The following is a 26,332-nucleotide window of genomic DNA, read 5'->3' as shown; positions in this document are numbered from 1 at the left end:
GTGAGAATAATACAACAAAGACCCTCATAAATATATCTGGAATGACTGTTGCGTCCCTCAGCGTCCAGCAAGCCGCAGGTGATCCAAAGGTGAGTTTCCTGACGTCATACAGGAAGTGGACAGAGGGACGTTGGAGTTTCTGCCTTTGTTGTTGCTGAGCAGTGGCTCGAAAAAAGTACGGACATTGATTTATTGAAAGGGAAACGTCTGATACAGCAGAGAGATGTGCACTTTTGGTGAGTGATTCACTGATTGTACATTATTGCTGTAATTGAAAAATGCCTCGCATTCGGTAAGTAATGTTATTGGCTTATATGTGTCCGCCGCTAGTTTTCCCTCCTCGGGTGTAACTGACCACAGGCCTGTAGGTAGAATGATACGGTTCAATTTTATGATATTACTGTGGTTTATCCTTAGAGGAAATGAGCTGTCAACACTTAAAGAGACTGACAAGAGAAGCGATCAATAACCTGAACGTTTTAAAAGTAGAACTTAAACCCGCACTGCTTCCTCCCATCTCTCTCTGACTCACTCAGTACGCAAGGAGTCACCTACAGTGAGTATGAGTAGGCTATAGCCTTTCTATGCAAATGCATTTGACCATCACTACGCAGTAAACTGTAGAATGATAAAAGGTAAAATGTTTTAGGAAAAACGACCTACTGTTGATAATTGTGTTAATCAGAGATTGAATCCAATGCTATCCCTGTTCCCTCTATGTAATGATTAGCATACTGCATATATAAGACTTAAAAGGTAAAAGATAATTAATGAATTTGTTGCAAGTGTATATTTGTAATGTTTATGGGCATGCAGCCTAAGATTTGACTTCCTTTTCACATGCAAATCATAGCTTATGCAGCTGCAATGGTCTAATAATTCAGTTTCATCTTATTTTAGATTACACATTCACAAATGGAATGAAGTATATTTGCCACACAAAATAAAGGCCTTTTGATGTTGGTGATAAACATGTATAGTATAGTATGTGCAAGTAATGTACATATGCACATAAATGTATGTAAATATAAATATAGTAAATAGAAAGTTCTTTATAACAAAGGCAGAAAGAAATCATTCAGCTGATGAGAATTTGCCCTGTAATAACACACTGTCAATAGAGACGCACACAGAATAGAGCTAGAACAATAAATTAGCCTAGCTAGACAAGTTTATTTTTCAACTGTAAAATGTAATTTCTGTAATTATGGTTTCAGTCGTAGTCATCTGGACACTGTTTTCACACTGTGAAAACAGTTGAAAACTGTTTGTTGAAAACAGTGTCCAGATGACTACGACTGAAACCTTTTCTACGATAGAACACTCCTGGACGAATGAGGGACTACACCGTCTTCTGTAATTATACATCTTGGTCACAATCCCTTAAAGGACAAATCCGATATATCATTATTGGACTTTTTAACCTTTTAAATATCAATATCAGTTAAGAATCCAGTATCAATTGGGCTTTAACACAGAATGAATGATTATGTAGTGTTGTGAGAGTAAAAACCCCCAGAAATTATAGCCCTTTTAACCAACCAGTTTCAAGATTGCACTCAGGAAATGTTAGATGTTATTTTGATATAAGCTCTATTAAGTATTATTTGTATTTCTGTCATCCAGATAAGGACAAAGGGCCAAGGAGGCTGATGAAAAAGGGATTAACTCTCATCCTGGTTGGTCATATTAATTTCATCCTTGGAGCTATTGTCCATGGCAATGTCCTCCGCCACATTTCCAAACCCAGCCAGCATATCACCACTGAATACACTGCAGCCAACATCATCTCTGTCACCTCTGGCCTGCTGGTGAGTCAGTAGTAAAGACATCCATCCTTTGTTTCAGCGTCAGATCTGCAGTGTGCACCAAGGGGCTTAAGGTTTGCAGGACTTTCAAAAGCAAAGCAATCTTGGTATATTTATCAGAACATTTTACCATGAATAACAATGTTGAATTCACTACTGTGACTTTCTGTGTTCTGTGCATCAGAACAACGCATACTGTATATTCACCTGCAGTAAACATCAAAAGTGATTTGCACTGTTAGCTCGGTATAGTGTTGTGTATTTTTCTCAGCAATCAAGACTGAACCTGCCTATTATTATTATTATAAGGGAGCTGGTTTTTCAAACCACTCACTAGTTGCTCGAGGGCAGGCTTCAGATAGTTATCAGATAAACTGGCAGCTTTTGACGATGAGATGGTGTTAATGTCATTTCTTTGAAATGTATTCTACAAAGGGTATTACAGGGTTTACAGGTAATACAGACCGAACAAAAAGACCAGTTACTGCTTTCCATTGGTGATCTCTCACTTACTATCAATGACCTAACACTGCAGCAGTAGATGGCCGCCCACCATTGAGTCTGGTTCTGTCCAAGGTTTTTGCCTCTTAAAAGGAAGTTTTTCCTTGCCACTGTCGCCAAATGCTTGCTCATGGTGGGATTTGTTGGGTCTCTGTAATTAATATTATAAAGAGTACAGTCTAGACCTGCTCTATAGGAAAAGTGCAATGAGATAACTTCTGTTATGAATTGGCGCTAAATAAATACAATTGAATTGAATTGAACTATCATTAGTTAAAGAAGTCGTCTTAGCCTGACACCTGAATGAAAGATGCAGCCTCACATCCTTGGGGCCAGGATTACTACTTGTGGCACATAATTTAAACCCTACTCCGTGCCAAAGCAATGTTAAACTGAAACAATCATCTTGTCATGAATCTTACAGAGCATTGCCACTGGGATTATTGCCATCGTGGTGTCAAGGAACCTTCATGTGTTAAAACTGGTAAGAATTTAATTTGTTTTCAACTACTGATATAGTCACTTCATTCACAGTCATTCATTCTGTGTCTATCTCCCTTTCTGTTTTTATATGATGCTGTCTCTGTGTCTCCAGCAAATAGGACTTCTAATTGCATCCTCCCTGAACGCCCTGCTCTCAGCAGCATGCTGCACTGGGCTCCTCTTGGCTATTAGTGTCACTGTTGCCCACAATGGGCAGGGTTTGATGCTGGGATGCAATGACACACAAGTGCCCATCAACGCTCGGTCACCTGTCAGTGCCATATGCCCGTTTGATACAACTCGAATCTATGTGAGTCTAAACTTTCCTCTTAACATTTCCTGCTCTTTAAAATTTTCCTTTTGCACTCTGTTTCTCCCCATTTTGCTCTTTGTCTGACAATTCAAGCATCAACTTTTGAGGCATGAAATTCCATAAAGGCATCACAGGAGAAATGTTCAACCTTGTAGTGTTACTTTATTTCACACTTTTTCTTCTTTGTTCCCATCACTTCCTGTCTCTCAGGACACCACCCTGGCGATGTGGATCCCTTGTGCTGTGTTGGCAGCGTTTGAGGCTGGACTGTCTGTCTGGTGCTTCATCGTTGGATTGGCTCTCAGAGGGCTGGCCCCCTGTGGGAACAGCTACATCAAAGAGCAGGTGTGTGTGTGTGTGTGTGTGTGTCTTTGTGTGGGGGTGGGCGGGTGGGTATGCTTGAGGGGTGTAACTGTGGTGTGTGTCTGTCTGAATCTCTGTCTGACTCAGACGTGCACACACACACACACACACACACACACACACGTTTGGTCTAACTCAAACACAGATAGACTTATGTACTCCCACTTGGTCTGCCATACTCTGTTCTCCTAAGTCAAAATAACATACAAACCCCCTTAACTTAACACAGACCATATCCTTCTAATCTTTCTTCCAGTTGGAGGAAGAATCTCAGTGCTCTCCCCACAGCCGACGCCTGATTGGACAGCGCTTGAACCCTGATGCATAACTGGACAAAAAGCATTAAGGCCACCACTCCGTGTAGACAAGCACAGCTAAATCCCAAAAGGCATTGCTGCACCTGTGTTGAGACTAGTAGATTTTGCCCTACAGTCAGCTAGGTAAGTGTTTTCTTGTGGAACAGGAGTGAAATCAGTTTAAAATGGCTCTATTTTCTTTTATTTACAAACCAAACAGTTTATCTTGTATCTGTATCCACCCATGACTGTTTGGGTTAAGTAGTACTAACTATGTCATGCTAAGCATGTCTTTCAGTATGAAGAAACCTATGTTTATAAAGCAAGTACATTTAATATCTAGCAAAAATATGTTTTAGATTAGATTATTTTATCTTAATTAAGGTGTATTTTTGCTTGTATGAACTCTCACTTCAGCAAAATGTATTTTATCGTTCTAAATGTTTTTAATATTTTATTGTTTGTCCAGATTGTAATCCATTCCAACCATACTCATCAGTGTTTGCCTACATACAAGTTTAATGCCCACAAATAACTATGTTCCATGCTAGCTGCTTATGCACATTGGTAAATTGTAATGTGGAGTCACCATGTAATTTGTTTGCTATAAAATACTAAATTATCTTTAATACTATGTAGAAACAGTATTTGGCTTCAAATGAAATTGGACATGCTAAATTACACTGAAAATAGTTTGTATTATTAGATAATTATAAGGACAACTGCAGTTAGTGACGTGTTCATTAGAGTTTCCACAGTGGCTTAATGTTGTAAGTAAACCATTGAGTAGTTGAACACACCACAGATGCAGCAACTGTACTACATTTTATATTTGTTGTTGTTTTTTAATTCATTTTTATTTTTTATTTTTCTTTGACAATATACTTTTTTGTTGCTTCTGCCTCTAGTAAGACATATATACGGGGATAAAATGAAAAGAGAATGGAAAAAATGAAATAGCAAATGTAAATCTTTTTCTGTGTGGACCCAGAGTTGTAATAGGTCTCATCACTTAAAATTCAGATTGCTAAAACGCAGTGTCATGGAGATATTAAAAGGATGTTTTAGGAAAGATGCACCCTCTGAACTGAAAATAATCCGGACTGCAGCCTGGCTGTGTAAGGATTGAGTGCATTTGTGTATGTACAGTATACTGTGGTTCAATGTCAAGTGGGGTCATACTGAGAGGTTAAATCAGTATGTGGGCCAGCTGCCCCACATCTCAACGACAGAGAAGATCAGATCAGCCATGAAACGGTTAATCTAGTGCTGTGCTCAATTGGGTGGAAGGGAATTATAGCACGCAGTACTAATCTTGGAGCTGTAAGGGATAAATATTGACATAGTGTTGACTGATACTGTCTCAGTCAGTATGACGTTGATGATGAAATTAGAATTTTTAATTTAAATCACAAAATGAATATGAGTTAAGGGTATAGATGTGTGGTAAGGTATTACAGACAAGATTATTGTGGTACCACGACAAATAAACTGAATTCAAGCAAAGTTGTATTTTGTGATATTGTAATGATGTGTTGGCATTTTCGTTTCCTGTGAAGCAATGGTTCTCCCACAGCTGAGGTGTACATAGAATGCAGTCCATTTATAAGTTTACCACACTTACACATATTTTCAATAATCGACCATCTAAAATAACATTAGGAAATCACTAATTTGTGAAAGGGTATTCATTATTGCTTAGATTATTGGAGATAAAATGAGCCTTATTTTTGTGAAATCGATTGAATTGACTCCCTCTCTCTGCTCTCTGACTCTGTCGTTGAACGTAATGGATCCAGAGCAAAATAAAATGTGGCAATTAGTATATATATCCAATGTACATCAATGTTTCTCATATTGACATACTGTCAATAGGACATAAAAATTAAAAATGCATTGATTTAAATTGATGGCAGACACTTATCAGTGCACTTATCAGGCTGAATGGATAATCAAAACGTTTTGGTGGTTGCACTGTTGTTTCCAAACAAGAGAAATTTAAGCTCTTGAAATAACTTGAGCAGAAAAACCCGGTGGGACCAAACCAGTGTCATCACTCATCTTTCCCCCGATTCAGCCTAGCTGTAAACTCTCTAACAGGTGTTAAAGGTGTGTATTTTGTAACATCAATTGCCTGATTTTTTTTAAAATTGACAAATGTGGATGTACTGTACATTTCATTATTTGCTTTATTATTTTTTAGCAGTATATACGTTTAATTAATAAAGATTTTTGATGTTACCTGTAGATATTTTCCTGCTTTAGGTTTAGCCTCTCCATCATATATTTTTAGTTCACATCTGTTACAATAAGACAAGTCCCTCCTTGCACCTAGCCCTGAGGGAGTGAGTTAGTGTCTCTGCTTTCACTTTACAGTATTTTTTAAATTGGTTTTCACCCTGTGTGTCTTGTCTGGTGCAACATACACAACACTATCATGTGAGATGGGGTTCCATGGATCCCACTGAACCCCAAAATGGCCTTCATGTGACCTTGAGAATGATGCTAAATCCTTAGTGGCTCTGGAGCCTGGGAGTTCTTGGGGCACAAGTGAGAAACAAAAATGTACTGTGGTCACACAAGCTGCGTTTAGCTTCATTTATGCCTTAAAATGTAAACGTACACCCAAAAAATTTGAATGTCGAATTAAGGTGGATATAATAATTATAATTTCCAAATAAACTCTCACCCCCTTTAACCCACAACAATATGCAACCTCCAGTGTGGCCAATTTTGTCGCGTCTCTGCGCGGTCACGATGAATCCGCGGGCACGATGTGTCGGCTGCACGCTGCAGGCAACCAGCTGCAAACAGTGGAACAACGAAGTACTGCAGAGAGCGGAGCCGGTGGAGCCGAGGAGCGCCCGGGCCGAGCCGAGCCGCTCGTTATTCTTCACACAAGGTAAAGCAGTTATACTTGTAACGTTAGACGGGAACTATGCGATTCATTTAATTCGCTCTTGTCGGCAAGCCAGACAGACTTCGACTATAAATGCTTTATAGGAATCGCATGTGCAGAAATAGCGCGCTGTTGGGCTGAAGACACTGCGGTGACAAACACACACAGCTCCCAAGATTGATACGCTCTCTGGGAGAGATCCTGGCGTGTCACCGTGTGTGATTCTTGCTTCAATACAGCGAAGATGCCTCACTGAAGCCTACCTTTTTTTAAAGGTTTGTGCTGTTTAAAACTATCCATGCTCTCCTCAAAAGAGAGCTAACGTTAAGGGCTGTGACTTAAACCATTGGCTGGGTAACGTTATAGAGGTTCAGTACAATTTAACGTGATCCATTTAACGTTAACGCTAGCTAGCTTTCAGTGTTGGGGTTTCGCGCAAGTCAGCTCGTGTCTAACGGTCGACTGGGAGCAGTTTGACGCAGGTGTAGCTAACTTAAAACTCGATAAATGGACACATTTATTTGCTCTTTTATTTCAGTAGCATGCTACCCAAGCTTATTTCTAAAGTTTACTGTGTAGTCAACCATAAACACACCGAGTAGCAGAGTGTGAAACATCGCAGGGGAACGCTACTGTTGCCCGGCCAACCTCACACAAACATGAGAGTGGGGGGTGTCTGATCATCCGCAGGTGTAACGTTCACCTTAACCTGCCCTAGTTCTCGTGGTTTGCTTTGAACGTGTTTTCAGTAGTCTGCGACATAAACTGTGCGTGACCCCGCTGACACAACGCTCATAGATGAAGATAATATGACATTACAGATCCATTTATTGCTCAAAGTCAATTTTTCTAAAGTATGCTAACACACTGTCATGGCCTTTTCAGAAATGCCCACCTAATGGGCTGGTGTATGTTAGATTTCATCACATATTTTAATCCTGACTTGTATAGAGACAAGGGTGTGGCTGATCAGAGACTATAAGAGATACAGTACAACTTTATTCTAAGCAAGCCCATGCTGCTTGTTTGACCATTAGGCCTTTCTTCTTTGTGTGTTTAAACCTGCAGGACCAGCTTGATGGTGGCAGTTGAATGTGAAAGACAGGATTTTGTGTTTCGCAGAGGAATCTGGAATCTCACTCTGGAAAATGACATATTGTGGGCTCGGCTTTCTTTGAAACATCACTGGAAATGGAGTGAGAGGAGACAAAAAACAAATATAGTGGATAGAAGAAACATACAGCAACCCAGAGGAGACCTCCGGCAGACGGCTGATGGTGAAGCTATTATCTCAGGGACGGGCTTTCAGTTTGAGGATGGAATGAGGGGAATCTGTCCTTGACCAGGGGATTATGGGGAGGTGGAGAGAAACCATATAAGGTTTTTTTTTTTTTTAAATGAAGAACAATTCAGATAGTGTATTTAAAAGCACACTCTGAGACACTACAAGAAAAGCAAATACTACAATGGGCGGTGAATTCGAAGACTGACACAAAGAGCAGCTCCATTAATGGCCTACAGATGAATTGGGACCCCACCACATGTGCAGTTCACATATAAAGAGTCTACCTGGCTTGTGGTTTTCTTGCTTTTACCTCCACCACTGATGCTAAAAATGGACTCAATTGCTTTTGATGTTAAGAAGCCTTAAAACAATTCCTGCATTTCTTCAGGGCTATCTATAAAGTCATCAGTCTGAGCCACTGTGGAGAAATGTCTAACATTAAGATGCAACCACCTGTTGGAAGAGGATGTATGAAAGACTGGTTTTCAAAAACTACACCAATCTACTACAGACAACGAGTTCCTATCTGTTTTTCTTTCCTCCTCATCCCCATCTTCCTACTCCTCTTCTCCCTGGTTACACCCGCTCTGTCCATTCATATGGAGTCCATAGAGAGCCACAGCGAGTTTAGCTGTGAGCCCATCAGACTGAGAATGTGCCAGGATCTGCCTTACAACACCACCTTTATGCCCAATCTACTGAATCACTACGACCAGCAAACAGCTGCACTAGCCATGGAGGTAAGTTGTTTGTGTGTGTGTGACTGCGCATTCATGGCAGCATAGCTGCTGCCATGAATGAGGCAAAGGTGGTATTACATATTGTTTGTAAATAAATTAAAAAAAAAAAAAAAAGTACACTGTAAAGCATTGAACTCTATTGTGGTGAGTTTTAAAATTTTGACAGGAATCAAACATTAAGTCGCCACTCGCAGCAAATGCACAGGTCTTTGTCTTGGTGACAAGGTGCAGAAATTGTAAACAACTACAAAACGACAGTCTACAGAGTGTCACATTGTAGTGTCAGTCACCTGCTAAGGACAAAAGGACTTCACATACAGTGTAAAGAGACATTGTCAGGCTAGGATGGCTCAGATATGATAGTTCATGTCATATATATCAGATATTCATAGACTGAGATTTTTTACATCCTCTGCAAACATAGCACTATGCAAGCTATCAACCAGCAAATCACCCATATCCCCTCTCCTCAGAGTACACAGAGATGGTTTGCACAGAAACAATGGAGAGGCATTGTTTTTACACTGAGCGAGAAACAGGTTGCTTTTTTAAAATATCACCCCAAAACGCATAATCTGTAGGCTATAGTAGAACAAATTGGATACATGGAGCCACACTTGGGAGTGAAGTGGCTTTCACACAGGCATGGAATATCAAAGAGTTAGCAGGAGAAGTGAAACAGTTGAGAAAAGGTGAAAGTTGATCTACGCTCCTCATGTTACAGCTCCATCTTCTCACTATATGCTACTGTTCCATGTAGACATAGATGTGTATGTACTCACTCAGGCACTCATGAACTACCTTGAATGTGAATAGTAGCTGACAGACATAAGGTGCTATCTGAGCAGCAGCAAGAGACATTTTAAAGCAGAAAGCAATGAGGTGATTATGTGACTGGTACTTCCAGAGAAATATTTTTTCATTTTAAGGGCATTGGGTTTAAGAAAAAAATGGGGAAAAGTGCTCTGTTGAACACTGTCTCAGTGCAACACACTATCCATCTAGGCTATATCATGTTACCTCTCTTTCCTACTGCTTTGTTACTCCTCAGAGAGGAGGAAAGACTGCAGAGCGAGGTGTTGCTCAATAACTAGACCGTAATTACCCATTTGCAGCAAGTATTTGTTGGTGTCAAAGGCTGCGTATGGCTCTGTATTTGGGATTTGGACATGTTTGGGTGTGTTGGTTGTACGGTACTAAACTACTGTAGGACTACCTAGTAATTTCATAACTATAAAAGAAGATAATTTATTCCAAATAAACAAACACAAAGACAAAATCTTTATGCCTGCCTGTTTTGGTGGGAAAGTCAGGTTGAGTTATTTTAATTTTCATGTTTTTGTGTGTCTTCATCCATCCATCCAGATGTCTGTGGGGCTCAATCCAACACCACATGCTGATTGGCATAGTTTTACCCATATTTTGGCTACCATGTATAAACTGTGGTTTATACTTTGAGGAACAGGGAAGGATAACAAATACAGTCCGTTTAATTAAATCTGCCTCCAGCTGTTCATAGTTGGCATATTAAATTACCCCTGTTGAAAAGCAGATGAATGTGGACATGGCCAATGTTGGCTGTGCGTGTTGCATGTTTAATCTTGGGGTATTTTTATTTTTAGTTAATGTTTAGTTAATATTTTCCCATGTCAAAACCAGATGAATGTCAGCCAAAAGATCAAGACAAAATCCTCTATGCTGCTCTCTGAAAATGTAATCACAGAAAGGGATTTCTAACATTTTCTCATGTCAGAATTTGCAGTGCAGGAGGCTGTCAGGATCACTGCTGTCAGACACTCAAACTCTTTTTCTCCTTCAAAAGATAGAGGAATTAAGAAAAACAGCTTTATTTCGGATTGATAGCCATGCATTTTGAATTTGCTCAGTGTGTTTTGAATGGATGATAGCACTCATTGAGTCATAGGATTCACTCAGCACATTAAGGACCATGCAAATATTCAAATCAAGTCAATTCCCCAGTGTCATGTCAAAACACACTGTGTCAGTGATTGTAAGAAGCGTCTGTTGTTGAACTTGATTTGACCCAGATGAAGAAGGAGCCAAGTAACTGACACCCTCAGTCCCTGCAGTCATGGAAGAGACATCTTTCTCAAGATGGTTGAGTAGCAACATGAGCCCTGTTAGTTTTCCTCCTCTGGTCTGCTTTGACCAGGCATGGTAGTCCTGGAGGAAATGTAATAATATTTCTCATGCGACAGTGGCTGCATTATACCAACTTGTGTGTCATATGTAAAGTATATAGAATATAAGATTTAATGATGATTTGGCTTTTACATTCTTTACTTTTAGACAGAAAGCTAACATTTCAGTTGAATTAACAGATGTATGAAATCCTTGCATACGATCAGATTTTAAAAAAGATCAGCCTGATGGAACCTGTTCTGGTTTCAAAGATGCCCTACAATAGAGGATGGCTTTGATGAAATACCAAAGTCTTTTACCAAGTGACAGTTGAGATGATGAGTGTTTCAGAAACATCAATTTGTGTTTGTGTCTGTGTGTGTGTTTTGGGGAATTTTACTTGTAACAAAATGTAAAATAAACAACTGCTGCCAAATGAGCGTGAAGTATTTCAGATGCCTTAATGAAACTGGAGCCATTGTCAGCAGCTGTTGTAGTCACTTTTTGGGTCATATCACATGATGAATGTTTGCTCTGCCTCAGTAGCAAAGCTTTCGTGTCTTGGCTTTCATGCAAAGTAGATAGATCATTCTAGTGAGCTGGCATGTTACTTTTAGTTTTGTTGTGAGTTATCTTCAAGTCATATGTTGAGACATATTCAAGCCCTTGATTCAAAAACTTTTTTATACCTCTCTCTATTTTGTATAGTGTGGAGATGTGCCTTCGGTGAGTCCTCAGTTTTGACTGAGTTGGAAATATTGCCTTTTCTCCTTCATCCTTTTTAGATGTCAAGCTAAGCCAATAATGGATTATCCCCAAGTGTGTGTGTGCATGAATAACATACTAGGCCACATTTATTTTGTGTCTGACAGGTGACAGGCATAAAGTACAGAGCAGTATTGCTCCTGTGTGTAACTGCTGAGCCTGGCTAAGGGCTAACTGAAAACTACTACTTCCTCTGTGTGTGTGTGTGTGTGTGTGTGTGTGTGTGTGTGTGTGTGAGTGAGTGAGTGACAGGGGAGGTTAATGGGGCCAGCTGTCATCTCTCACTAGTGCTAACTAGCTGCTAATCTCTCTCTCAGTCCCACAATAAAGACATTGATTCCCACAGACCAACCGCCACCCCATCTGCCACAATAGTCAATTAAACTTGAGGGAAGAGGGTGAGAGAGACTGAAACATAAGAGGGGGAAGTGGAAGACAAGGGAGATTCATTTAGAAAGGGAGATTGTGTGACTAGTGAAATGATTTCTTTGGGAATATGTGTGTGTGCGTGCGTTCGTTCTTGCGTGCCCGCACACTTGCATGCTTTTGTGTCTGCATGTCACTTAGGAATATGGCCTGTACTGTCCATCTGCCACAGCATGTTATGGTTCCCAGAGGATGTGCCGTAGGTTGTGACATTGTTTCAGGTTTACGCCTGTTAGACACAGAGATTTAGACATATGACATCATTGGGATTGTGTGTCTTCACTAAGAGACAAGAACTGATCACATGGCTTGAACCTAATGTCAAGTTCTTTATTATTTTCTAAAGCATTTTTTCACCCCTAAAATTACATATTCAGAGTTTATATTAGAATGACATATGGCCTGATGCCTCCTAAGACACTATTTGTCTGCAAGATTTAAAGAAACACACTCAGCATATAATAATTTAATTGAGATACAAATTAATGAAAAAATGTCTGTTTATGTATGTTTTGAGATTCTGGTGCAGTCACAGACAAAGAAAGATGGCATGAAAGAGAGCATGTTTTTATGGGTGCACCATGCCTTCAAACAAAACAGCTCATCGTGCCCATTATTGTCCTTTTGTTAAATATATAAATAAATAAATAGGCACGCATCATGCAAGAGTTGTCGTGCCTGAGGCCTCTGGAGCCAGATGTCTGCTTGGCCTTGGCTTGAGTTTCCCCCTGAGTTAATGGGTAGATATTTGGCTTTCTGCACTGGAGTCTTTGTTGGTGTAATGTAGGTGAGATATCAGGCATTCTCTGACATTTACCATCTAAGTTATTTCTCCTGACTGAATGAGGTTCAATTAAATAGATTCAATCATTTAAATCAATAAGGCAAAAATAACAACATAGTCTGGGCCTTGGTTCTACGTTCTTCCAAATCAGTTGAGTCAAAGCCCTAAATTCTCCATTTTTCTATTTGTTTGTTGTTGTTTTTTTCATATGAAATCATTCCCATTCTTTCACGTCTTGAGTCTCTGTTACTGACAAACAAAACACAAACACCTGAACAATCTAATACAGTGTGTGCAATACAGTTGTTCTGGAGTTTGTGGAGCGTATGTCTATTTTTTTATTTTATATATGAGCTGTGATATTATAGGCCCTTTTCACAGACCACATTTTGACATATCACAGTAGGAAAAGCACAGGTGTAAATAGTAAAATTAATTATGGCTGAATTCCACTTAGCTGTTTCATGGTCCTGGTATTGTGCATGCTGGCTCACTGTCACGGCTTACTGGGACACTTGAATAAAACAGAGTATTGTTAATGTTATTAGTAATACCTGTGCTTTTCCTACAATGACAAGTCAAAATTTCTGCTGTTATTTTGCATTGCATTATACAGTATTACTGTGTATTATAACACCTTATTGCATTATAATAACTTGATAATGATTCTGTTTTCTGTTGTTTTTTTCCTTCAGGCCATGGCACAAAAAAAATCTGAATTTATAAAACAAACAAACTACACAACAGAAGGATATTCGGTGCTGTAGTTATAACCTCACTGAGTTTGTCTGGACAATTCTGGCACAATCTTTGTCATTTGGATCCTGGAGTGAAAGAGATTAGAGAGCGCCTGGTCTAACGGTCAGTTAGAGAAAGGCTCATTTGTGCTACAATAGAACACACTGTTTGTAAAGCAAATAGACAGCAACCCTAGCTCTGAATGAAGGGAACTAGAGCTGTCTCTACATGTACATGCCCACTACAAAATCAGGTTATTGGGAGAAATCTAGTCTAGGCCAGGAATTTGTGAGTCCATTTACCTGATTACTATAAAACCCACCTTTTGTATGCAGCTGATCAGTAATCACATTTTCCCCTACTGATTCCTACATTTTTAAAGCAATGCTGACAGTTTAGTGAGAGAACAGGCTCTATAATAAGAGGTCACACAGTTTTTCCTCACTGTATGCATGCGTCTGAAATTTACAGTCTACTGTCAGCTATGGAAACCAGCTTATTTAGACTTACTTGTTTCAGCTTACTTGGTAGAGTGCGTACCACATATCAAGGCTGAGTCCTTACTGCAGCGGTCTGGGTTTGAATCCAGCCCGGGCCCCTTTGCTGTATCTCATCCCCTCTCTCTCCCCTGCCTTTCCTGGCTCTCTCTACTATCGATACCAAATCAAAAAGCAGAAATTCAAAATACTTATTTAATTTACTATCAGTGTCTCAGTGTTTTAATTAACAAGGATGCACCGCTACATGTAGTTATGTTTTCTTCCCTTCTACCACACTGCTGTCACAAAAACTCAGTTACATGTATACATGGCCAAGAAACAAGGTGTCAACAGAAAGCTATATTCACTGTGTTTCTCTTAATCTCTTACCTCGAATAATGAAACCAGGTTTGTTCTTTACATATGTTTAGGAAATCAAGTTACTGCATAAAGGTGGCAGTAACCTCAATAAAATAATAAAAAGATAACGTGTAAACAGTCAAGCATTCTCCCTTCATTGAGCAGGTTTCTGGTTACATGCACAAGTAGCCATTTGACAGTAATGTGATGCTTATATGGTAAATTGGAAGAATATGACGCCCCATTGAAATTATATATTGCCCCATTGAGATTATTAAACCCAGGTGGTGCTTTCTCTCTTCAGGTTTTTCACTAATAGGTGGTTTTTGGTGAGGGGGAAAAAAAGCTTCTGAACTCCTTTTTTAAAAATGTCTAACAACAGTAGGAATTCTCATTAGATTGCAGGGGGTTCACAATTACAGTCTCTTATGTGGTTTCTCTTTAGTGATGCCATGTGGACCTCTTAAAATTGACTTCCAAGACTTGTATAATAATGTATTTCTCATATTTGGCTATGGTCTTATTAAGACACATTACTGCACTCATATTGCCTGTTGTGAGCCCCAAGTCATAGTTCAAAAAACAACAATGTAATGGAATATGATGAATTGAAAGGCAGGCAGTTGCATACTTAATTACTGTGAAAAGACTCTTAAGAGCTTTTCTTATCCCGCCAGACCACCCGTGTTTCATAACTCCACCTACTCCAGAAAAGGAGGGCTGAAGGGAGTAGATTTTTTTAATATACTATTAGTAAAATACTTGCCAACCATCAAAATACCCATTTTCTTTGCTTGATTTTTTTAATGGAAATAATACAATCTTTAGCTCACTTTATATGTTTATCATACTGAGAGAATAATTTAATTAATTGAACTTTGGTTAAGAAAGATGCTGCTGGTATTTATAAGTTGCAGAGATAGATAAATGAATCGGTGAGACACAAAAAGAACAGGAGGGAAGTGTTAAAAGAAGAAAATGTGTGGGGCAGTTAAACAGAAAGAGAATGTCAGAGACTAAGCAGAGGGAAATACTGACAGAGTGACAGGTTGTGTAAAGTCTTTAGACCCTACTGTCTCCGGTGTTTGTGTTTCTCTCAGCATGGGGTCCTGTCCTTCAAAATGAGACTGCTCGGTTTAAAAAGGGCCACCCCGGGGCCACCAGGTCCCCACAACAGTGAGAGTTTGTGTGTGCCAAATCTGGAGAGTTTGAGGCTTGTTGTGCTTAAGTGTGGTCTGTTGTGGTTTTTTTTTTTCTTTGTGTGTGTGAATACGAAAAAGAGAATTAGCTTTTATAGAGGTGTGTTTTTGTGAGTGTGTGATGGCTTGGTTGTGTTAGTGCTGCGTTTTATGTGTGTGTGTGTGTGTGTGTGTGTGTGTATTCATGGTGTTCAGTGCATCTGAAGAGGCTGATTACCCTATTCAACCCGGTAGAGACAGACAGGTCCTCATTCAGTTTAAAAGTTCCTGTTTATTTCAGTCGAACTCTTGATTATCCTGCTTATTCCAACAGAGTCTATTGAAGCTGCCAGCCCAAATGAAGCAATCATTTATTTATGCGCAGAACAAAGGCACTGCCTGGTGCTGTTTTTTGGCAGACTGTTCCCATCAGCATAGCTGCCACTACTGCTTATCCAGCCTCGCAGTGCCAAGTAAAGAGAGATTTGAAGAAAGATTGGAGCGATTTGCCATTGCTCAAATACTGCTCTGTAGCCCACTGTAAATATAGTACCACAGGTTTCCATGAAAATATGAAGCAGTGGTATATGCAGCTTGAATTCCCCAACCCAGTAACATCCTTCTTAGTGTGCTGGGACAATATACAGTTGTATGCATCACCAGCATGCTACAGATGTAACTGCGGCACGTCAGAAAACACAAATCCATTCTGTACCATTTCTTCTTTATCAAATGGTTTTGTCATCTTTAATATATTTTGAAATATACTGGGGCTGCAACTCACAATTATTTGCAACCATTCTTTACCCAGTTAATAGGTTAATCGTTAAAACTAGAAAATGTCTAACAATAATGAAAATGCCTATCACTCTTCCTTAGAGCCCAATGTGAAATCTTCAAATTCCTTGGACCAACAGTCCAAAACCAAAAAGGTATTAGATATTTGAATTATAATGATATAAAACAGGGAAAAAGCAGCAAATCCTCATGTTTGAGAAGCAGGCACCAGCGAATGTGTTGCCTTTTTGGTTGATAAATGACTTAAATTATTAATTTTTTAATCATCTTTTTGGCTTTTTTAGATAGTGATGGGGTTGAATACGGACAGGAAAGACATATGACATGCAAAAAATGTTGCTGTCTGGAACTATTGATGAATATTGAATTATTGATGACATATTTTCTGTAAATTGCTATGACTAATCACATAATCAACTAATCATTATAGCAAGGAGTTTGTCAAGCACTTTGGTCTGCATTAGCTGTCCATTCATGCACCTGTTCAACCCTTGTAATTTTGTCCCTCCATCCAACCTCCGCCCCCATCCTGATATCAGTGATGTATTGATGACAGTGGAGGTCCATCTTTCTCTCTGCTTTCTTTTTATATTTATGTAGTCCATCTGTTGTTCACCTTCCAGATGTTTGTGTCATGTCTTGGCCTGCTCTGTATCCCTCCATAAACCTCTCCCTACGTATGACGTATAGTATGGACTGTGTGTTCTTTTGGTGTGAAGCCCCGTGGTGTTCAGCTCTGATAATACACATAAATATAGGTTATCCATGTCTTATGGTCTTAATCTGAACCCATGACCCAGCCTGGGAACTGTGTGTGTGTGTGAACGTCTGGTGAGGGATGTTTAACTCTCACTGTTAAGCCCAACTTTACACCAACATACACACAAACACACACACACACACACATCATTGAGCCCCTTCTCACGCAAAGCCATTCAACTCAAGGCAGCTCTAACATTTTCAGCATACTGCATATCAGGACCAGTGTCAGCATTAAGAGCTCTAGTGCTACTAATTGTGCACTTATCGAGACACATGCGACTCTCAACTCTCCCAAAATAGCTCACATATAAATGCATATAGTCACATGGATTTTTAAACGGTTCAAATCAGTGGTAACAGAGAATAGCAAGACTGCGTTCTCAAACATTCCAACTTGCAGGCATGTTCGGTTTTGATTTTATAAAATACGGTTGCTTGTTTTGCTTTCTCTGACAACAACTCACCCTGCATGGTCTGCGAGTAATTTGTTTCTGCTTTATGTGCACATTTTTAACAATTTCTCCGTAGTTTGGTAAAATGGAAGAATATGTTCACTGGTTAGCAGGCAGTGAGTTGGTCTACTGCATGTGGTGCACTTCTGCTTATGTACATTTATTTCCTATCTATTCCTCCCAACACTGGCCCAACCCCAGCACCCCACTCACTCTGTAAATCACCCAGTTAGTCCAAGTCGCCCTCCTCTCCAACTTCCAGAATCTGTTAGTGATTTATGTGTATTTCACCTCAACTCTACACTGTGCATGCACTGTCTCTTGATCATTGATGCATCTGCTCTGTTATCAACATGGCTGCACCTTTTTATATTGTCATTATTATTCATATTTTTTAGTGATGGTTTAATGTTATCAACACAGGAGGAGATACACTACACACTAATAGCATATTAACGGAGTAGAGGGCCAAATACGTATAATATACAATTACAAAGCTTATGTTTTGTTTTGTTTTTTTTTGTTGTTTTTCAATTTGAGGAAGGATATTCACCAGGAAACTGAAGAATGTATTATTAAGATAATATGTTTTATAGTTTCAAATTTAATGATTCTGTATGCATCAGTTTGCTAAACACTAATCCTTGATTCCTCAAATGCTAGAAATAGCGGGTTTTCGTCTGACTGTAACAGAGCATATATGTAAGTGGTAAGCAGATGGATATGCACAGGCTGCTGGGAAGGTGTTAGGACGTGTGTGGGTGCTATCTGATTCAGCTCCATTGTCACACTCTTGGCTCCCCATCTACATCTCTATCATTTCATTTGACCCTCTCTCCTACGCCTCTCACTTTCTTTTACTCTCACTTTCACACTTTCTCTGTGTCGCTCTTTGTGCGAGCTTGTTTGCTCTACTTTTTGGATGGTTTCACCCATTAAAGGAGTCCTACCACAATGTGCTTGTGGGTGCATGTGTGTGTCTGCGCACACGCATGTGCTTTGCCCAGAGACATGTCCCTGTGAGAGCCACCACATCACCTGTTGCCATGGTAGTTAAATAGGCAAAGAAGGAAGGGGAGGAATGGAGAGACACAGACAGGGGAGGGAAGGGAAATTGGATGATGAGTGCATGTTCTGGACTAAACCAAGGAGAGGAGGAGGAGGGAAAGGACTGGTAATAAAAAGGAAAGAGAGGAAATAGGAGATTCATACTCAAGTGCTATTTGTCTTGCAAGATAATAAGAGTAATAGAAAGTCTGCATAATCTGTAATATTAGCAGTCAAAGCTGTGTAATCATGGAGAAATATGGTGTTGTTGAAGAATATATATGTGTCTCTCCACCCACACCAATGAAAAGACAGTCTTCCATTGTTGTTGTTCCATCATATAAGGCGTGAAGTGGAGACATACAGGAGCCTGGAAAAGTCAACCCACAATTTTTGCTTTGTTCATTGTTGTCATGATTTAACTGGTGAAAGATATAATTTCAAGTAATTTCACACTGTATCGTAGATGATTGACAGTCTCTTCTTAACTTAAAAAATAACATTAACCTTTTAGAGTTTAGAAAAGCAGCACACCGTGTTATCATCTAAAGGCTTGCTGATTGGGCTGGTAAATATCTAACCAGGTTGAAACATTTCCACATGAGTATTTCCAGACTTAAAATTCGTAGGGGAAACTGAGCTTGTGAGATCTACTGTAGCTTTGTTAGTCTGGAAATACAGAGAACAGTGGAGAGACAGAATATGTTGATGGTGTTGCTAAATAGTCAATGAATGCTGATGTTGGAAGAGGAGAAGGAGAAGTGGAGGAGGAGGACAAGTGGATGTCAGCGTAATTGCCAGGAGTAAATGGGAGGCAAGGAAAATAAGAGATGAATACAGGAGAAAGAAGATAGGAGGAGAGGAGGAGGGGAAGTGGACGTGAAGGGGAATGCCATTAACGGCTTTGTCCGGTCCTCCCGACTGAACGATGGATGGACACGGATAAATGAACAAATGAATGAAAGAGGGGAGAGAGTGTGAGAGAAGGGTGCCCCAGCCTTTCTTAACTGTCTTTTTTAGTGATTAGGGAGGAGAGCATCGCGGTCTGTTCACTTCATCTATTCATGGACAACGCCTGTCTCTCATGAGCGTGTGAGAGGAGAGAAGAGGCAGGCACGTAGCCAGAGAGAGTGTGTGTATGTGTGTGCGTCTTGTGGTGTGAATTTGAACACATTTATTATGTGTGCATTATGGAGAGAGAAAGTAGAAAATGTTGCTTGAGGTTAAATCTAACCAGTAAAAGTGGAGGCAGCAGCAAGAAAACAGTCATACGCTTAGAGAATAAAATAGAAAATAGGATGTGAGCTGGTGCAATGAGAGGGAGATGGAGGGATCATGTAATTGCTATGTGATTGTGAACTGAAACTATGCACTTCTCTTACACTGTAGAGAGAGAGAGAGAGAATGTTATTGGCTCTAATGAATGGATGCAATGAAGGAGGATGCAGTTAATAGTTTGAGTGTGAGGAGGAAAAAATAGAGAGATTGAGAGGCAGAAACAAATGGTAATATTATAGTTTCTGCAGAAAAGTAGAGAGAAATGGAGGATATAATTGTAATAGCTAGTGGAGAGGGATGTTATATTGTAGCTAGCTAATGGAGGTAGAGCTGATCTGGTCTGACAGCATTTGTGCTGCAGGGCCCGACAGACTGATTTGAGAGTGAGCTATGGTGTGATATAGAGATGGCACAAGAGGAAGAAAAAGAGATAGAGAGCGTGTGAGGGTGATGTGTCCAGATGGACTTCGGAAAGGTCTAGTAGCAAAAAGCCTGATTTTTAAATTCCTCCTCATCTGTCAGAAGGAGGTGCAAAAAATGGTACATTGCATGTACCAGTGCATTAAAAGATCAACATTTTAGTCCTTTTAATGTGCAGGTTCAAGGGATTGAGGTTACTGATTTGTTACTTGATAAGTCAATAGTCACTTTCATTTCCCATAAAAACACTAGCAAAACATTCAGGCTGCCTGTTTCTTACCAGACAAAATTTTTCCTGAATTAAAAAAAACCCCACAACTTTTAATATAGATTTCATTGGGTTTTATAGCAGTTTAGATGATCTGATTAAAAACGTGTGTGAGTGGTTTTCTGCATCATGATTGAGGACTGAAAGCTCCATAAAGAGCACTTAACAATCATAAATACAACATAAAGTCAGTGAAATTACAGATTACAAAATACAGCATCACTGCATGTCGAAATCCAGGACCAGATATTGTGCATTTGATATTTTCATTTTTTTGAATCAGGCATTGCTGCCAGTTCAGGAGCTGTTTCTTTGGAGGCTTATACCCAACAGCCTGTCACCTTGATCTGACTACAACACAAAGCTGGTGACAGTTTCAGGAAGTGTGTATGTGTGTGTCCGTCTCAGGTTCTCACACTCTAAACACTCCTTCCGATCCATTTGACTCCCTAATCCACAGAGAAACCACCACTGTTTTCTCCATTCCACTCCAGTTTTTCTCCTTTTTTCCTCCATCCCTCCCTCCTCCTCCTCCTCATACACTGGACAATATGTATGAGTTTCTGCAGAGTTGGCTAACTGGATTTTCTACAACCGCCACCACACAAACCACACACACACACACACACACACACAAACCCCAGTGGCTAAGCAGACTACTCAACTATATTACACATGCCCAAAATCCCATATTAGTTTTCCTGTTTTGGATCTGAATCCAGATCAATGCAACCCCACCCTCTTCTTACCTCAAAGAGAGAGGCAAGAGGCAAGGAGGAAGGAAGGGAGAGAGAATGGATGGAGAGAACGGAATTGTGGATTATGGAGACCAAGTTTTGATGTGATCCTTTTCCTGGGGGGCATTGTCAGTAGGAAAGAGTAGCCTTAGAAAAGTGATTGGCTGTTGGTGGTCAGTGACTCCCAAAATTTCAGCTTTGGTCAGCATTTCTCGGGCTAACAGGCTACCTGATGACTGCAGTTTATGTGCTGTGCAACAGTGCTCTGTCGTATTGTCACCATATTTATTGGTTTTAATCCCCAACACACCCACTAAACAGGAACATTGGGGTGGAAACACTTCATTCAACCAGAAAAGCATTGGTGCAAAACATTTTCAGATGCAACACCCCCTGTACTTTTTTATGTTGTATGCACTGCTTTTTTTTTTTGCTATCAACTTTACAGCACTTATTGGTATCTATCTCTTGTTTCCCAAAAGCATACTTGCTTGCATTACGTGACTGTTAATCTTATGTCTCTTTCTTTCTTCCTGTTTTTCTTTGTTGGTTTTTTTACTTTTTTTTCCTCCTTCTCCTTCTTTCTCTCTCCCTCCCCCTGGGTTTCTTTGGAGAGAGGGAGTAAAGAGAAAGAAACTTAATCCCTCTATTGAACAAGAGGTGGACCAGTCAGAGGCTTTTTTCTCATTTTCCTGTGTGTCAAAAAACCCACCCTGCTTCTCATTCCTTTTCTCATTTTGAATGCTCACAGTTGCCTGTCCAAATCACACACACACACAAATATTTATCTTTCATTTGCTTTTGAATTAGATTTTCATCCAGCATTGTCTATTAACCTACCAGTATTTTGTTGTCTAGTCTATTAGTTGCATATCGCTGTGGTTTGGGCAAGCTGATATTTTGCTGGATAGCTATTAGTAGGTGTTCAATGGAAATGTGTTGTTGTTCTCCGTGTTTTCCTGTCAATCTCTGGATGCCCACTATTGATGCGCAAATGAATATGTCCAAGTGTAAATGCTGTGATTTTTTTCTAAACATTGTAAGGAATATGTGCAAATTTACCATTGGGAATACGTACTTCATGGTGCATAAGGGTTCCCTACACAGCTGTTGAATCAAGAGCACTCATGCTGTAATTAGGGCACTTCTGAAGGATGAATTTGAGAACATTAAAATGTTTCTCTGAAATGGTTCTCACTAATATAGTTGCCAAATGGCTGAGGTCAAGCCACCATTCATACCATTTTAAAGCTATCTGGGGGAGACGTCAAGTTGGAGCATTGCATGATGTTTTGGTAGCATGTGGTTTGCATGATGACCTTTGACAATTGCATATTTTATGTTCTGCATTATGAAGGTTTAGTTCAGCTACATTTTATTCATTATACTTTTTAGTTTTGAATTTTGCTCACGTAGTTTTGACCCAAGTTTTAGTTTAACAGAGTAAGTGTAGTCCACCACAATGGCTTGTGCTTGAAGGCAGCAGTGCCGACGACAGCACAAAGGCATCGTTACTTTGAGACCAACCTCGACAGAGTTTCCAGTCAGGGGCTGTGCACAGCTGTAGCCATGCTCACATTTAGCATGTTAACTGTGCATGTCAATTTGTTGGCCATGTTGTCAGATGCCCCTTTGCATTTTGTTGCCATTTTCACTCTCCATGACCAGTCTGTCTTCACAATGAGAGCAACTTGTTTACTGTAAAGTTTAGTCAGTAATTTTGTAGCTGGAAAATTTTGTAATGTGTGGGGATGTAAAGCCAAAGTAAAAAAAACACTTGTGAAGAACCACAATATTTTTCCCACACAGCTGCAGACTGCACCTCTGTAATATCATGTGGGTTCGCAAGCTGGTACAGAAATTATGTTTTGCATGTGGGGAATTATATATTTCTCAGCAAATTAAGTTGTTCATTCATAGCAGTGTTTTGTAAATTTGTATGATTTATGCAAGCCAAGCTCAAATGAACTACAGCTACCTTGTTGATCTGTTATATCCCAGTAAAACACAACAAATAAAGAGGTTCCATTTGGTCATACATAATGGCTAAGCCCATGTATACTGTAGCTTCACCGTGCACTGTGGACCTGGTTGGTTTCGTGTTTGTTGAGATAGATTTGCAGAGCTTTCAAGACACAGATCTAGTGTGTACTTGTAGGTGTATTCAGTCCACTATACATTGAAGGAAGGAGATACACAAGCAGGGAGAGAGAGATCTATTGTGGGAAGCTGATGCACTACATTTCCTCTTTCCCTTGTATCCTCTTATCCCCATCCTTATATCCTTCTTCTACATCTTTCCATCTTTTAGTAACAGTCTGCACCCTCAGGCCAGGTTTTGTGTGCTTTTCCACTTTCCTTTCCCTGCTCTTCCATCACAACTAACTACAAAATGCCAGACAATTCACTCTAGTTGTCCTCCATGGAAAGCTGATTGCCACCCCCCTCCTCTCTCTTTGGGTGGCACAGTTAGGCCACTTAATATCAATATTCTCTTTGTGGTGGGAGATGGGGGGCAATTGCCCTGTCCGTCAGAATAATTGCACACAGATATCTGCACACATGCGTCGACTTGTGCACGCACACAAGCCTTGCACACTCACACACTGGAAAACACAACAACTGGGACATACACAGAATATAAGCGCAATGAAACACACACACATATACACACGCGTAACCCAACATGCTCGGGATAAATGGGCAGAATGGGGACACACAAAATGGGAGTCACGCACATATTTGCTGTAGAGTTAGTATGAGTAGACATGAAGAAAGGCCCCATTCTGCTGGGCAGTGAGACACACTCATGCAGAAAGCAACTACCACTCGGTTAAGAGTTGCCTCAGGCTCATACCAGAAGTATGAGTGAGAGAGGTGGACGGACAGGGACAGAGAGATCATTTTTCAGAGTGATGCCCATGTCAGTTTTTGTTGAGGACAAACAGAAGACTTTCAGATCCTAATTGATGTTAAATACTCTTTGCATTGGAAACATGATAACAGATTTCATTGATAGTGTTGTCTCTTAATTTTGCTCATGCTACACTATCAAGTCTAGGATGGAGTGTTTCACACATAGATGTAACTGAGACAATGTCACATATAACTGACATCAGTACCTGTAATGTAATGGTAGCCACTGCAGACACTGCAATTCAATAACTCAGCTCTGCCATAAAGTCTACATTCACAAAGTTTGTAATATTCAATTTTTGGTGACATTGTTGCAAATGTGTAAATTCAATTAAAGGTGGTGTTGTTCTGGACTACATTATATTGGGAGGTGTTTCTAATTTTTGTCATTCCCATTGACATATATGAGGGGGTGCAGGGTATTCGAAACACCTCTCAATATAATGCAGTTCAGTACATCACTACCACTAACTATGACCTCAGTGCTAAAACATATCAATTAATTAACACCTCTATGAAAGTGTCCCAAAAAAACGGATTATAGGCATCATAAAAGTAGACTTTATTGCAGAACAGTGGTATTGGATTGCATTAGACTTGACCGCTGAGTGTATATGTAACATGCATTAATAGCCACTCAAAATAAACAAAAAGACAACAACTATATTTGTGCAAGCTGAGACTATAGAGGTACTGTCACTGTGGGCATCTCACTGAGAGCTGGCACAGAGGAGGCTTCCTCAGAAAAATTTAATAGTAATTGTAGCTGGGCAAGTAAGTTTTTTTTGCCTCACATTTCACAGGGCTTTAACTGGTTTGCATTACTATTCATAAAAAGCATGACTAAAATCTGGGATTTCATTGGCTTCTGGTGTTCTCCACTCTTTACTGAATGTTAGATCCCTACACACCCCATCGTTTCAGGTATAAATATGAAACATGTATTTGATAGGATTGGTTAGCATTTGGCCTGGCCATCAGGATGTTCAAATATGATCAGCCCTATAATCAGGCACAGTCCTGTACAATTGGCTACTAAGGCATATCAGTGAAAGTTGTTAAGAAAGCAGCACCACTTTCCCGCCATTTCTTCACTGTATATTACAGGATAGTGCTCATGAGTCAGTATTTAACAGCCAAACATAATTATATATTCAGAATGTTGTGGTTCAATTGCAGGGCAAGCGGAATTACATCTGAACTGTGAAATATCATCTTCTCCTGCACTTAGAGATTAACCAATAACTAACTCTCCTTTTTTTCAAAATGAGAGCTGAATGTTTAATGAAGTTATTAAACAGTTAAGTTATTTTAGGAATACAGCTCATTCATTTACTATCCCGTCTACACATAACATATTTAATTGCCTGTCTACTTAACTATGAGGTTTAGTCCACAGTGAAAGCCCATGTGCCCAGATTCCCTATACAGTGAAGCTTGTGTGTTCATAAACTAGGAAGAAAAACATGGGTTGTAAAATGTGTGAATTATTGAATGAAGCTGAGTGAGTGTGTGTGTGTGCGTGTGCGTGCGTGCTTACATGTGTTTCTGGGCAATGCTCAAAACTATGTCACACAGCTCATGCTCCGCTGCACCCATTTACTGGTGAAACATCCCTCCAATGTGCAGATCTAGAACACAGCAATTGAGAACGATCAAAACATACTCACAAAGCCTGAGTCCACACAAAAACATGCATTAAACACACACACATTCACTGATGCATGGGCATTTGCATAAATGCACTTATACAATCTATAAGCATATACTGTAGCTTTTGCAGCAAGTAATCAATGTAAGTACACTGTTTTGTGTCACATGTACACATATTTTATATACACACACACACAAACACACACTGGTGCAGTGTTCTGTTTCATTTCTCTAGTCTCTATTCATTGCTGTCATGGTTCTGCTCTGATTTCTCTGTTATCTCTGTAAAAGCTGCATTGAAAACTCGAGCTTTAGTGCAGCCAGATGATATGAACTATTAAATAGCTGAATAGATGCAGGTCACTTTGCACTCATAACCCTCACAGCACACAGTGCACATAATGTTGCTGGCAGTGGCTGATGTATGAGCACATCAGTAAA

At 39.8% G+C, this 26,332-nt stretch overlaps 2 protein-coding genes across 6 annotated transcripts in view; both read left to right on the top strand.

Annotated features, from left to right (window-relative positions):
- The first annotated feature begins 65 nt into the window (after nucleotides 1–65).
- LOC122877689 (keratinocyte-associated protein 3) lies at nucleotides 66–5,270 on the top strand. The gene is made up of 6 exons (XM_044199583.1): nucleotides 66–236; nucleotides 1,627–1,811; nucleotides 2,734–2,793; nucleotides 2,905–3,102; nucleotides 3,316–3,450; nucleotides 3,725–5,270. Exons 1-6 carry the CDS (start codon nucleotides 224–226, stop codon nucleotides 3,794–3,796), a joined length of 663 nt encoding a protein of 220 aa, XP_044055518.1. The 5' UTR covers nucleotides 66–223; the 3' UTR covers nucleotides 3,797–5,270.
- A 1,239-nt stretch (nucleotides 5,271–6,509) lies between these two features.
- Nucleotides 6,510–26,332, top strand: part of LOC122877636 (frizzled-3-like) — a 31,102-nt gene continuing 11,279 nt past the window's right edge. For 4 of the 5 annotated variants that reach the window (XM_044199489.1, XM_044199479.1, XM_044199470.1 and 1 more), the window contains exons 1-2: nucleotides 6,510–6,666; nucleotides 7,732–8,688. In XM_044199489.1, the coding sequence (XP_044055424.1) occupies nucleotides 8,377–8,688 (312 nt within the window). In that variant the 5' untranslated portion in view covers nucleotides 6,510–6,666; nucleotides 7,732–8,376. Of the gene's footprint in view, nucleotides 6,667–6,702; nucleotides 6,939–7,731; nucleotides 8,689–26,332 lie in introns of those variants that run through there. The other variant, XM_044199460.1, reaches the window with a different exon arrangement.

Source organism: Siniperca chuatsi, linkage group LG1 (genome assembly GCF_020085105.1).
Source record: "Siniperca chuatsi isolate FFG_IHB_CAS linkage group LG1, ASM2008510v1, whole genome shotgun sequence".
Taxonomy (NCBI): domain Eukaryota; kingdom Metazoa; phylum Chordata; class Actinopteri; order Centrarchiformes; family Sinipercidae; genus Siniperca; species Siniperca chuatsi.
Note: the sequence above shows the minus strand (reverse complement) of the source record. Positions and strands in the feature narration are given on the sequence as shown.